This window comes from Microtus pennsylvanicus, chromosome 7 (assembly GCF_037038515.1).
Source record: "Microtus pennsylvanicus isolate mMicPen1 chromosome 7, mMicPen1.hap1, whole genome shotgun sequence".
Classification (NCBI taxonomy): Eukaryota; Metazoa; Chordata; class Mammalia; order Rodentia; family Cricetidae; genus Microtus; species Microtus pennsylvanicus.
Window position 1 is genome coordinate 69,150,945 of NC_134585.1, and position 14,189 is coordinate 69,165,133.

The 14,189-nt window shown below is 39.1% G+C and overlaps 1 protein-coding gene across 6 annotated transcripts in view; it reads right to left on the reverse strand.

Annotated features, from left to right (window-relative positions):
• Zzz3 (zinc finger ZZ-type containing 3) overlaps positions 1 to 14,189 on the reverse strand; it is a 69,825-nt gene that overhangs the window by 32,555 nt on the left and 23,081 nt on the right. For 3 of the 6 annotated variants that reach the window (XM_075981054.1, XM_075981055.1, XM_075981056.1), the window contains exon 3: positions 11,633 to 11,774. The exons of 1 other annotated variant lie outside the window; for it this stretch is intronic. In XM_075981054.1, coding sequence (XP_075837169.1) covers positions 11,633 to 11,655 — 23 coding nt within the window. In that variant the 5' untranslated portion in view covers positions 11,656 to 11,774. Of the gene's footprint in view, positions 1 to 5,143; positions 6,697 to 11,632; positions 11,775 to 14,189 lie in introns of all 6 variants that reach the window. 2 more of the 6 variants (XM_075981052.1, XM_075981051.1) reach the window with 1 other exon arrangement.

Consider the following 14,189-nt stretch of genomic DNA (forward strand, 5'->3'; position numbering starts at 1 on the left):
ACACACATCCCAACCATGCAGAACAAAGAATTCTTTAGGCAGGGCTCAGAGAAACAATCTATGACTGGAACAGTATTACACCCAAACGTCAGTGCCTTAGCCTTTCCCCAACATTCCCATATGTTCCTCTCTAATATGGCCACTCAATCAGATCCTTTCAAGTATTTTCTGTAGTTGATAAAATAAATTTTTTCCCTGGGGTCTGTGAACTTCTCTAACACTGTTAAGAGGGCAAAGGGAAGTCATAAGTTATCACATGAGAAATTACAGATAAACTTAAGGACCTCTTTGTGACTAGGGACAAAGTGAGGAAGTCTTGAGAAATTAAGATCTTATTTTGCTGTTCTCTAAGTCACGCCAACTACTGTCAGAAAATGTCAATGAACTGTACTAGTTCCTCAGAGTGAGAGAATTGGTGACTGCGAGTAAGATATCTACACATATTGTTAAAGTTGAACTTTCTTATGCATGTGGCATATCAAATAAACCACTGAACATGGTTAGTACAGAAGTTACTTTTCTACAAACTATAAAAACTGTGAGGTATAGCTATGAACTACTAAGCCACAGAGATGCCAAAAGAACGCAGGAAGAAGCGAAACTACTGGATTATAAAGAAGTCAGGAATCATACCAGATGGAAAAGTAGACCTATTATCACAGCGATGTCACAAGTGTTGGTCCACGGTCTCTGCCAGGGAAGACCCTAAACCAGCAATGGTAAGACTATTATTTATGCGCCAGTATACTTAAGATTAGAGCAGAGAATTATTTAAAATCACCTATATCACTTGAAAATTAAAAATTTTTGGTAATGGGCCTGGAAATGGCTCAGTAGTTAGGAATACCAGCTACTGCTTCCAGGGTGCTTGGTACTCCAGGGTGCAGGGTTCCCAGCAACCACATGGGGGCTCAGCACCATTTAGAACCCCAGTACAAAAGGACCCAACTTCCTTTTCTGGCCGCCACGGGTACCAGGCACACGCATGTGGTACACAGACATACACACAGGCAAGACAACCATACACATAAGAAAATACTTTAAGTTGGCAACAATTCACTACATGTTTGGATCAGTCAGTGACTTACTCCTGACAACAAATGTTATACTTCAGACAGAGTTTGCCCCTCCCATCAATCCGCACACTCAAAGCCTGGGTCAGGTTTGGCTGGTGTTCTACAGCACTTTCTATGAGCTGGCAAGGAGCACGGAGCACCCTCTTCCCCAGTAGCTGCTGACTTTCATAGACCACCGCATTCTAAACCCTCAGAATACTCTTTGTAAATTAACCAAATCCTCTCCATGAAGCCACTTGTTCTTCACAAACACACTATTAAAACAAAGAACATGAAAGCAGCTAAATAAGTTAAATGAGGGTCATTCACCTAAAATGCTGGTTCTGACGGATTAAAAATGAGGGCATTATAACTATAGCCAGATTGTTTAAAAACCAAACACCAAAGATCTGCTCTGTTAAGATTCTCAATCTAAAAACTCCCTAAGTTCCTGGAGGAAGTCTTCATTCCATGAGGTTAACCAGACCTGGCTCGGATTACCAACTAGAACACAGAAGTTTGAGTCCAGTCACGGCACTCTTGTAATCCCAGCAACAGAGGAAAGGGAGGGAGTAGGGTCAGAAGCTCAAGGTTACCTTCAGCAACAGCACAACTTAAGGACAGCCTGAGCTACAAGAGACCCTGTCTCAAAAAAGAAAACAAAAACAAACAAAACTCATCTTTTTTAAAGGCCAAAGTTCGACCCATTTGTACCATTAGTTCGTGATGCTTTTGTGTTTGCAGTGCAGTACTAGACACGGAACCCAGGTCCTCATACACACTCGGTATGTATGCTACCACTGGCATCAGACTCTACTGTACAGCCTGTGTAATATACCTACTTTGACATACATCACCAAGTTTCATTTCTAGTGATTACCTTTTGAATTGAAAAAAATACTAAATCTAAACCCTAGGACCTTAAAACCCTTATCTGATCCTGAAAGCCAGAACCTCAGGGCTTACCAGGAAGAGCAGCCAGTTAGGCAAGTGATCAGCCAGGCTACCAAAGGAGCATTATTGACCTTCAAGGACTGGAAACTTTTCCAGGGCAAGTATTGCCTTGGGCAATACTACTAACATAACCACGAGCAAGAACCTCACCAGAAGAACACATTTTCTAGCCTCTTTTTCAGTTAGCAAATAGAGTTCTCTATTTAGAGAAAGATTAAGCAAAAGTACAATGTTAGCCATAATCAAGTACCCTAACACTCAGACTCACTTCCCTGTGCTGTTGACAAACTTGTCATGAGCCGTGACTAAAGCTAGGACACTAAAGTATCTTCTCAAACATTTACAAGGGATAGTCTTTCAAAGAGACGGATAAATTAAAATGACAAGGCGAAGCCTGCCAATTAAATCATTACTGTTAGCTTAGTTTTACTGTAACAGGTAGAATCAAAGCGCCCAACTCTTTAAGAGAACACGACGGCAGCCATGGGATTTTCTATTAATACACTTTTTGTCTGAGACGGGGTCTGTAGACTGTGTGCAGCATGGCACCTGACATTAATAACCTGCTTTAATTGGCATCAGAAAGTAGGACGTGGTCCCTTCTGGCAGAGTACTAAAGGACTGTAGGCAAGGCTAAATCCCCAGTTTCACAGGCAATGAGCTAGAGAACTTTTCTAGCACAAAGAGTACTGTGCACCAACAGAGAGGATCCACCAATACCACTTTCAAAGCATTTGAAATTCCCGACACTTGAAAGCATGAGAGCATCATAGTGATGCTGTTTTTAAAAAAATCACTTGGCTTGTTTTATAGTTTTGTTTTTTAAAAGCCAATTATCTCTGACATTTATATTAAAAAACATGGGAATAGAAACAAAAAGGGATTTTTATAAAGAATTTACATGCAATATGATCAAATACTGTTTTCTAAGAATTACTTCAAACCAGGATACTAATCATGATCATCTCTTTCCATCCAAGAAGAGCAGTGGTAGAACATCTGCCTGCCATGCAGACCCTTGGTTCTGATCCCTAGCAATGCAAGCAGAAAGCAAAAGAAAGTAAAACCTAAAACTAAGTGTCATTTTCAAAGCAAAAGATAACAGGAGCAAAATAAGTATTTTCTTTCACCCAGTCACTCAATGAAGCATCGGCACTGAGCACTGTCCTCATGGAGTAAACAGCACCCCACCTCTAAAGGACTCCATGCCCCGTGCTGATGTACATGGAATACCACCTGTTTGGAGTTAGAGCCACTACTTGGATAATTATTTTATGGGAGTATTGTCCTTAATAACCTCAATTTTAAAAGTAACAAGAGTGAATTACTATTTCCCAGAATCAATGATGAGTCAAAACTGAAGAGAATACCCTGTAACAAAGACAACAGACATCAAGGGAACATTGTTTTCTGGAAGAGAAGGTGTGGCTCAGGAACAGAGCACCCGCCTCTCACCTGCCAGGCTCTCAGTTAAAAAAAAAAACAAGGTAAGTTCTGGAGAAATTCAAAGTCATTTAAATTGGAGCTAGCCATGGTGACAAAAGCTCAAAGTCCCATGTTCTCAAGAACAGGGGACTCACTTGAGTCACAATTCAACACTAACCTAGGTGACACAGAAAGATAGCCCCCATTTCAAAGATAAGAAAACGAAACAAGATTATTATTTTTTTGATGTTTTAGTTGTTTCTCTAAAACATGTTTCTTTGTACCTATAACCCTCCCTTTTTAAATTATGTACAAATGGAAAACATTTGTTGATTTGTTTTGGTTTGTTTAGTTTTTGAGACAGGGTCCCCTTACATGACCCAGGCACCCTCCTGCCTTGGCCTCTCATGTTGGGACTGTGCGGGTGTGCCACCATGTACCAGTTATCCTATTTCTAACTGAAATCTTTCACTTATGCATTTATTATACGTTCCGGCCTTAAACTGATCTCGTGAATTATTAGACTTGGAACCTTCTACAGTAATTTATAAAATCTTTCTTAAATCTGGTTTTAAAATACAATTTTAAAAGAACATAGGAAGCTGGGCAGCGATGTCACATGCCTTTAGTCCCAGCACTTAGGAGGCAGAGGCGAGCAGATCTAAGTTTGAAGAAAGCCTGGTCTACAGAGTGAGTTCTGGGACAGCCAGGGCCACAACACAGTGAAACCCTGTCTCAAAAAATCTACAAAAACAAAAACAAAAAGAGCACAGAAAAAAATCCTCTTTTCCAGAAAAGAGACCTATGCTAAAAGGTTACAGTGTTACCAGATATATGTCCTGAACAAATGTCCTGCTAAGCATGGTAAAGAGATCATGTCCCAGTGATACCTGACCAGGCATCTGTCACAATAAAAGCATTAGAATATTCTTCAAATCCAATTATTTTTGTACAACCACTACAATATGACTTTGTGACAGCAGTCAAAAGCCAACCGATGAGAGGAATTAGTTTACTTAATTAAGGACTTTAGAGTCCTTCTAGGATTAGAGACAGTTAGCTCTGATTCATTTTTGTTATTTTCCAGAATAACTTAAAATAAATGAGCAAAATTGTGAAAAATTTGGATACAGAATTTTTTGCAAAAGTACGTTGGTAAAGGCTGAGACCTTACAGGCACTATGAGCCAGGGCTGAGCCAAGCCACCATCAGTGTTAACAGCACTGTCCATTGCTCTAATCTACAACAATGATGCCTCAAGCACATTCTTAAAGTAAGACATTTAATGGAGATTTAAATATAATTTCTAGTTTGCCAGATTGTCAGTACCTAGACGATAGCTACATACTTATGATTTATAAAGGCAGATGTTATAAATCTCTAGTCCAAGTGGACTGTGCTAACTCAGATCCAAAGCACTAGCGCTCATGTTTCCACTGACTTCCTGTGACACTGCCTGTGGTTTCACTTGTCCTTTCTTATTTAGACACGTGGGAACTCAGCACCAGAAAACGTCAACTAGAGACGAGTAATGAAGTTCAATGCTGAATCTCAGTTTTTGAGTTAAGAAATTTATGTTAAGTCTAAACTTATGCTGAAGTGTTAACTTCCTCCACAATAGAAACATTCAGACTAGACATTTACGAATGATACTGAAAGCCTGGAGTGATAAACAAAGCACAACTCATGGTTACCATATTTACACATACTCTTTGTTGTGTTTCAGTGCCACATGATCTGATTCAAAGTAATAAACATCAGGGTCATCATCCTCCTCTTCCGCAGGGTGCTGACTGGCACTCTCTTTGGCAGACGGCAAGGGTCCAACATTCATTGTGGCCTCTGAGGGTGACTTACTTAGTCCTTCACCTCCATGGTTTTGAGAGTCACAACACAGAACCTTTTCACTTTGAGAAATTTCAACAGGATTTGTGGGAGACTGACTTACATTATCACTAACAGTTGTATGCGTTTCACTGGGACTGAGATTACTCTCCTCAAATTGTCCATTTTCCCTGTAAGGAGATGTGTTCTTAGTGGGACTACCTCTGGTTGGAGCTGCCCTTCGAGGCGAAGTTCTCAGGGTATACCGGTGCTCTTGCGGTTCGGATAAAGGTGTCGTTTGAGCTGAAGCACAGTCTAGCGTAGAGGACGGTTCTGGCTCTGCGGAGACTGGCATGCTTTCAGGATCTGTGTCCAGAAGGTCCCTGCTGTTCTCATCACACTGCTCTCTTGAGACACCGCTATCTCCCACCACATCTACTTCCTCCTCAGAATCTCTTAAGGATGACTGAATTTCAGAAACAGGGCCCACGGCTGGCTCAGCAGTCAGCTGATTCCGACGTTCCACAGGGAGACAGGAAGTTACTAGTTTGGGGTCCTCCGACTTGATCTGCACTTCTGACTTTGTGCAAGGCACGAGATGCTCTATACAACTGTCCTCCTTCCTACTACCAAAGAACACTGGAGACAGCGTTTCTGAATCCCCATTTCCAGCTACTGATTTTTCCTGCAACACATAGGAACCAGTGCTACTTTGTTTAGTGTTCCCATCAGGCTGACAGTCATCACAGTTTATAACAGCCGAGTCACTGTCGTCAACACCATTGACAGTCAAATAGCCTGTGATTTCTTCTACTACCGCAGCATTAAGTGGCCCTTCCTCACTGACATTCACCTTTTTAATTTCCCTTTTCTCACAATCATCCAATATAAGACATCGACAAGCTCGTTTAGTCCCTTCAAACTCTGCATCATGGTCCACTACTGTCCTCTGGTCTACCGACTCCTTGTCTGGTTTTACAGGCGAATCTTCCTCTGAGCTGTTTGAGGCTTCAGCTCTAGAATAGCGTTTAATGTTCCTCAGGCCTGGCGCTGCTGGCTCTGTCTGCCTTCTTTCACAGCTCTCTAGGGCCTGCCTTTCTAGGTCATCCTTCTCGGAAGAGGAGAATCTTCTTTTCCTAGGGCTTACCCACGCTTCTCGCGCACTCTGCTGTTTTACATCACAAGTTCTTCCGCTAGCATTTCCCTTCTGAACTGGCACAAGCTCTGGTCTCTTCTTTGGTGATCTTGATCGTACTTGAGAATGAGAAGAGATCTCTTCTGGGTGAGCAATGCTACGATTCCTTAAAGTTCTACCACAAAAAGATTCATCCAAGCCGTTTAACCCCACTGTTGATCTTGTAACACGAGTAGATCGGGAAGCAGCCATACTATGGCAAGTCCCTACCATACGGTCATCATGATCCACTCATTGGGAAACCTTCAAAATGTAAACAAAATAATGAGAAAAAGGTAATAGTTAATATATCTAAAACAAAAGTATAAAGTTATAACTTTTTATCCAAGTATAGCCATTATTAATAAATAATGGGACAAAGATTATTTTATTAAAATTTCCAATAATGACATTAATAATAGCTAACAGTTAAATACCATTTTTTACATTCTAGGACTCCATGTTTATGTTAAACACCCTGCACTACCTGAAGTCTCACAACTCACAGGTACAGCTATTGTACCTACTTTACAACTGAGGAGACTGAGGCACAGACAGCCTCAACAATCTACTGACAACCTACATATAGCCAGTTCATACACAACTGTGGAAACCAAGTTCACTGTCTCTTTGCCTCTCAGAAATGATGAACCTAACATAACCATTTTGGTTATTAAAGTAGCACTCTTAAAGTTATAGATCAGCTAGCTATCTTATAGAACACATTTCTAATCAGTCTGTGGTTTTTACTAAAATGGTTTTTGGTGAAGTCCCCTGATAACAAGCTATGGCATATTGCTATGAACTTTCTGTAATTAAACTGTGGCCGCAACACTAGCTTGCACTGCCTAACACCACAACCAATCAAAGCTCTAGTTTCTAGAGAAAGGCATATCACTACATGAAAGCATTCTGAGGAGACAGAAAGCAAAAGCTGTCCTCAAAGAGAGTCACTTCAGAAGTAAGGAGTATCATCTCCCATGTCACATGTGTGTATTTACACACATGCACACACACCCATTTTCTTCTTTAAGGTTCTGTATGTAGGGCAGCGTATCTTTAACTCACTGTGTGGAGGTGAGTGAATTTTCTGGTACGGATGCTTGAACCTTCTAAAAGAAGTAGGAAGCCTACTGGAAAATCTCCTCACTGATCCACCTGGGTAAACTCTGAAAGAGCTAATGACATTTTCCAGGTCTTCCATATGATCAAGAAGAACAAAGGCACTATGATATTCCACGTCTCTATCCCCTTCCTCCCCTTCTCTTGGTTTTCTTAGATATTTTGTCACTTCACTTGCTGTTTAACAACTTCAAGAGGAGCACGGAATGGTTAAATAAAGAAAGGGTCAACAACAGCATAACGCAGCTTCACCATGCTTTCCTCCTGCCGTGGTCACCTTCCAGTGGCCTCCCTCACACAGAACCCATCTAACGCCATTTTAATCTACTCCCCACGCAAATCAAGCACATTCCCTTCTAGGCTTCAACTGCATTACCTAATACTGGAAACACTACAACTACAGAAGAGCACAGCAACTTGCTGCGCAAGAAACAGAAAAGAAAACTGCTGCCCTATTTCTGGTTGCTGACAATGAGCTAAGGAAGAAAAGTACTCTGTGAAATATGCAAAGTCGGTTGAACTCAGGTTCATTCTGAAGCAGGGCATGCTTTAAAATCCTTAAAACAGCATTAATCATTTTAGAGAATTTCCTGGAGATCAGCTTAACAGTAAGCAGGTATGCTCCATCAGAGCAGACAGCATTCACATGAACTGCACTATCTAGAAATGGAAGTTATTTTTCTAACAGCTTGCCATCAAGAAAGCAGTTCTGCTTTACTTACAGGTAAAAAAATACTGATCAGTTTCTACTCCCGATCAAAATAAATAAGTTAAACTTTAATGTGTTAAAAGAACACAAACTGAAGATTTTTTAAAGCAATTTATTTCTTTGAAGTATCAAAGTCTGGAGTTCTCAAAGTTGAAGGTTATATACTAATATCTATGTAAATATGAATGTAAGATTAAAAATTAATTAATTTTATAAGCAAACTATAAAATATAATACAAATTTAATTATCTTCATAACTTGTGATTAAGCTTTTATTTTTCAATAACTGATGCCCATTAAAGGCTTATAACCCCCTGAAGAGATTTCAATTAACTGGCTCTCTTTAACCATTCTTCTCTTTCCATACCAATCTGAACAAGATGCAAAACCTTTCTCTGTAATTTAACTTCCACAAAACAGAGTATTGAATCAGACATCTATCATTAATACTGATAATTATTTTAAAAGTGTATGTATATATGTATGAATATAAACATGTATGTATATATGTATGAATATAAACGTGTATGTACACACAAATATAAATGAAATCAGTATCAAAGAGTACCTATGAAAGCCTGTACTTTTATGATTCCAGTTATAAAACTAAAACACTGATTAGAACCAAAGATTAAGTCTCTTTCTGTGTCTTTGTTCCCTAAAAAGGCTTTAGTTCTATCCACTGATTACATTAAAGGCTAACTACTAGGCTGCAATTATCAAGAACCTGTTTCGGGAGAGGACTAATAAACAGTAAAAATGAAAGAAAGAAAGAGAGAGAGAGAGAGAGAGAGAGAGAGAGAGAGGGGGAGGGAGGGAGGGAGGGAGGGAGGAAGGGAGGGAGGGAGGGAGGGTGGGCGGGCAGTGAGTATTTTCTGGTATTTCAAACTGCTGTAACCATATAGCCCGAGAGTTCACATTAGAAGCATGTCCTGAAGCTTGCTAGAAACTGACTTGCGTTTGGTACTTAGAATAGAAAGAGGAAAAGGTGAGAAAAAAGAAAGAACTGCAGAATCTTAGACCCTACCCAACAATTCAACATGCTGGAGTAGGAGAAACACTGAGATACTGCACTCAGGCAGTAGCCTAACAACGTCATTCAATCATAAGGTTGCAAATCAAGTTAGATACATAATTCTCTTTAATATTTTACTACATCATAACGATTAAAACAAAACATTATAAGTAAGGCCATGATTGCTTTGGCTAAAGAAGCATCAAACAGATTGCAAAACTACCTTTACACTTAAAGTAAAAATCTAGTCAAATTATGAAAGCCCGAGTTTAAAACAAATCTGTTATATTTCTTCCTCTTTCCCATTTTTACATAAGCATATATGAAGTATACATACATTTTGCAATTATCTGATAAACTAAACGTAAAAGACATTAATCAATATGGGACTTTTAATAAAGTTTGTCTACATTATTCCAACCAAATCTCAATGTTGTTGTGTCAAGTTTATTTATTTAGCAAAGTAGTACAGACTGAAACTGCCATTTTCCTTATTTTAGCTAAATACAAAGTCACTAAAGAATCCAATGAAGAGGTTTGGTCATATAATTATATCCCTGCCAAATATGAAGCTGTTATGGGAATAGAAGTGAACCTATTTGCCAACTAGCTCAGGAACACCCTTAATAATATAAACTAAGAGACACCTGGTGAAAGCCTTAGCCACACCCATTTGTTAAGAGAAACTATATTATTATAGTTTTAGAATTAAGGGAAACCTGAGTTCACATTTTCATGTGAGAAAATGTACCCAACCCAGTAATAAAACTATAAACTCTGTCCTCTGTTACCCACCAGCTGGTGAGCAGCAGCATTTTCCACAGAACAAGAAGAGAACATGACCCCATCACTAGAATTAGAACATCCTGCATGCCCCATCCTCCGAAGCTTTCATATTACTGAAGAGAATGAAATAGGCCAAGCAACCAAACTTTTTCAGCCTGTCCAGAGCTTCAAACTTCCCCTAAATCCACACATCCTAACTCTTATCAGACTTCCACTGAAGCACCTTCCCCTGAACTTGAATCTACTTTCATAAAAACTATTAAAATTCTGAAACATTATTAGCTCTTTCTGATCATGAACCTCCAGTCCTAGTGACTACACCCACATTACTGAATCAGAACCAAAAGAAATAGGACAGACTAAACGACAAAGGCCCACCCACTAGAAACAAAGCATGCTGCAGCTACGCTCTACTCAAAAACTATCCCTAGTACAGTGCCTGGAACCTCCATACTGTAGCCTCTGGCCCCTGCTCTACTCACCAAGTGTCCCAGTTTACTTTAGGATGAGGAGTTGGCAATTAACACCAATATTATTTTATTTTTATTACTCTGGATAATAATAAATTGTTATTTATTATTATTATTATACAGAGCCTTGCTATGTAGCTCTGGCTGTTCTGGAACTCACTATGTAAAGCAGGCTGGCCTTTCAGCTCACGGAGATCCACCTGCTTCTGCCTCCTGAGTGCTGGGATTAAAGGCATAGTATGCCACCACGCCTAGCTAACACCAATATTATCATCATATTAGTTTTATTAAGTGAACAACATCTAGAAAACTGGTCACAATACCCATATATTTCCAGGTACAAAGGCCAAAATCAAAGAAAAAAGCGAGTAAGGGTAACCGAGAGGTGTCGCCAGTATGACTTTCTGCCTGTCTGTAGCATAAGCTGTGCTCAGACTTTCTTTATCATGCAAGTCTGAGATGTAGTTTTTGAGAAAGGGTCTTGCTATGCATCCCAAACTGGCCTTAAAACTCTAACGATTGTCCTGGTGGCAGGATTACAGGTGCACACTGTGACACCTAGTCATACAACTCTTTTAACAGACAAATTATTTCAATTGTATGATTATTGATTATCACTCCATTGGAGCAGAAGAAAACCTGTGACCCTATCCACTCAAAGCATTGAAAAGTTAATAGTCACCTCTTTGAAGTCTGGAAATTCTATCATGCAGTTATATACAAAGGGATCACTTCTTTTTTGTCAAGAGAGATATAATAGATGATTGACAAGACAGAGAGCCATACAGGAAGACAGAATAGATTCAAATGAATACACACTTAAAAGAACTGAGAAGTCAACGACTTTCACACTGCTCCTTAAATATGTATATTTCAGACAGGTTTAGTCTAGTCTCAAGATACCAATAGTCATTTCATTTATTCATTTGTTGAGAAAAGAGAAATGGAAAAATATTTAATCTTCAGTCCGTACAGCTCGAGAATGCCATCAAACAGCAAGGCAGAGAAAGGAAGATGGGAAATAACATGTCTCCTCCCACCAAAATGAATAAAATCAAACTACAGTTGTTTTCTCTACTGCAGAACTGAGTAACTTACCTGTATAACCAAAGATCTATCATTGTGGAAATATTCCTTCTTTTCCTTATATGAGCAGATGAAGCTATGTTCTACAATAGAGCTTAAGCTTCCGGTTCTCAGCTTCAGCCTCGAAGAATACTAGAACCTCTTAAACGTCTCTCTTTAAAATAAAATGATAAAAAGGTATTAAATAAGGAAAGTAACTTATGCTAATGATATACTCTGATTACAGAAGTACACAGAGGCAGCAGTCTCTTCAAAGTGATGTTTTGGTGCTTCCTGGTTAAGTAGCCTCAAAGGCAGTTAGCAAGTGGGACAAAGCTTGAAGAAACTTGAAACAACACAAATCCTTACAAATAACTCAATTATTAATTTAAGTAAAATATGATTCAACCGTTTCTTGCAATTTGCTCTAATCAAAGGCTTCCTCCCCCCGCCTTAAAGATGACCATATAAAGAATTTCTAGAGGATTTCCTAGACTTAGGACTGAATAAAAACAAAACCGTGGTGCTAAGTTTACACTGAAATTCCTCTGTATCCGTGCACATGTGAGCCCCACTAACAGGCTCAGAGTAAGCTACTAACTGAAGCTTCTGCTACCTTTACCCATATGTATTTTCTTTTCTTTTTCTTTTTAATTTTTTATTGGTGGTGGTGTTGGTTTTTGTTTTTGAGACAAGGTCTCCCTACACAGCCCTGGTTGTCCTGGAACTCAAGCTGGCCCTAAGCTCGGATACCCTCCTGCCTCAGTCTTCCAAGTATAGCATACTATTAAAAGTGTGCACCACCATGTCTGACCACAGAGATTCTCCAATAAGAAAAAAGCCAAGAGTTAGATGAATTAGATAGATACGCATAATATAAAATTTAAATCAATAAAATTTTCAGAAAAAAAAGGAAAAAGTTTCCTGAGTTAAATACTGTCTGATATTTTAATTAACCTAGTAAAATTCCAATTCTTGGCATATTATATAACTGCAGTTTTACTAATATGTTATGACATCTTTTTCAGAGACCACATGCTCTAGCTAATTGGGTTATTAGGAATGACCACCTGCAAATAACAGTACTAGAAAAAAGGCAAGCAAATGTTTATGACTAGCCTTGCCACTTTATTTTAAGCATCAAACTAGATATTTTTAGATGGATACTATTTTAAGTGAAGTATTGTAATTAAGGACTGGTGCAATTACCAAATCTTATAAACCAGGGTTCTGTCTAGGAAAAATGAATAGATTACTGCTAAAGGTGATGTACTTGGTCTATTTACATATAGCCAACAGAAACTAAATAAGTATTAAAATGATCCAATGCCGGCTATACTTATTTTAACACACATAATAAGCTTTTCATTACTATAATATAGTATTTTGCTGGTTTATGTGTCTGTTTTGTTTTGTTGAAACAGGGTCTCACTGTACGGCCCAGGCTAATGTAACTCACAGAAATCTGCCACCTCTGACGCCTGAGTGCTGGGATTAAACATGTGAGCACACCTAGCCTGTTGTTTTGTTTTATGAGACAGGGTTTCCAGTGGCACAGACTGACCTCAAACATCCCTATGGTTGCTGAACTTGAACTCCCAAGGGATGGGGTTATGAGTGTGCACAAATAATTATGCCTGCTGTTCCTTCTGCTGGTCTTTCTACATCACTCTGGTTGTCTGGATCTCAGGATATAGATCAGACCTAATTTTGCCTCCCAAATGCCAAGATTAAAGGTCTGCACTTCCATGTCCAGCACTTCTGTAATATTTAAAGTAGATTTTTTTTTTAACTTTTTCTCTTCAAGCTTGCATTCTCATTCTAATATTTGTAGAACTGACTCTAGGGTCAGAGAGATGGCTCAGCAGCTGGGAGCACTGGCTGCTTTTCTGGAGGTCTTGAGCCACCAGAACCCACATGGTGGCTCACAACCATCCATAACTATAGTCCCATGAAAACCATGCCCTCTTCTGGTATGCAGACAAAACACTCAAAAACATGAAATTAAAAAATTAAAAAAGAATTGTACTCTAGTATATATTTTTACCCTTGAAATTTCTTATTAATCTTCCTATTTACATTAATAAAATATTATGTAGGAAGAGATTGCTTCTCAGAGAGGAACATGGTACAACCTACCAACTATGAATGCAACCTCTCCTTATAAATTCTACAGTAGATAAAGTAGAAAACCTGCTATTTTCCCCTCTTTTTGTTTAAAGCTCTAAATTAGCATGAATAGTGGGTGCAGAGGGAAAACATAATCCTACAAAATGTAAGCTTGACTTGAAAATCCAGCCTTATACTGAAGACTCCAACTCATGACTTCCCTGCCCTCCCCAGAAGTCCATCAGAACACAGAGCAGACAGTCCATAATGTGGCAGCCACCATCAGGACCTGAGGCTCCCTGTACACTCTGCGATTTCATTTCTCATTTCTCAGGAGGGCTCACTACAGAGCATCCCTCACTGTACTTGCCAATTAGGAATATCTACCATTGTTATTTTCACAAAGGAACCCATAACTTATAGCTGACTTCTCATTTTAGACAGGTTCTTGTGCACATTTCAAGTCTGATACACTAGAACC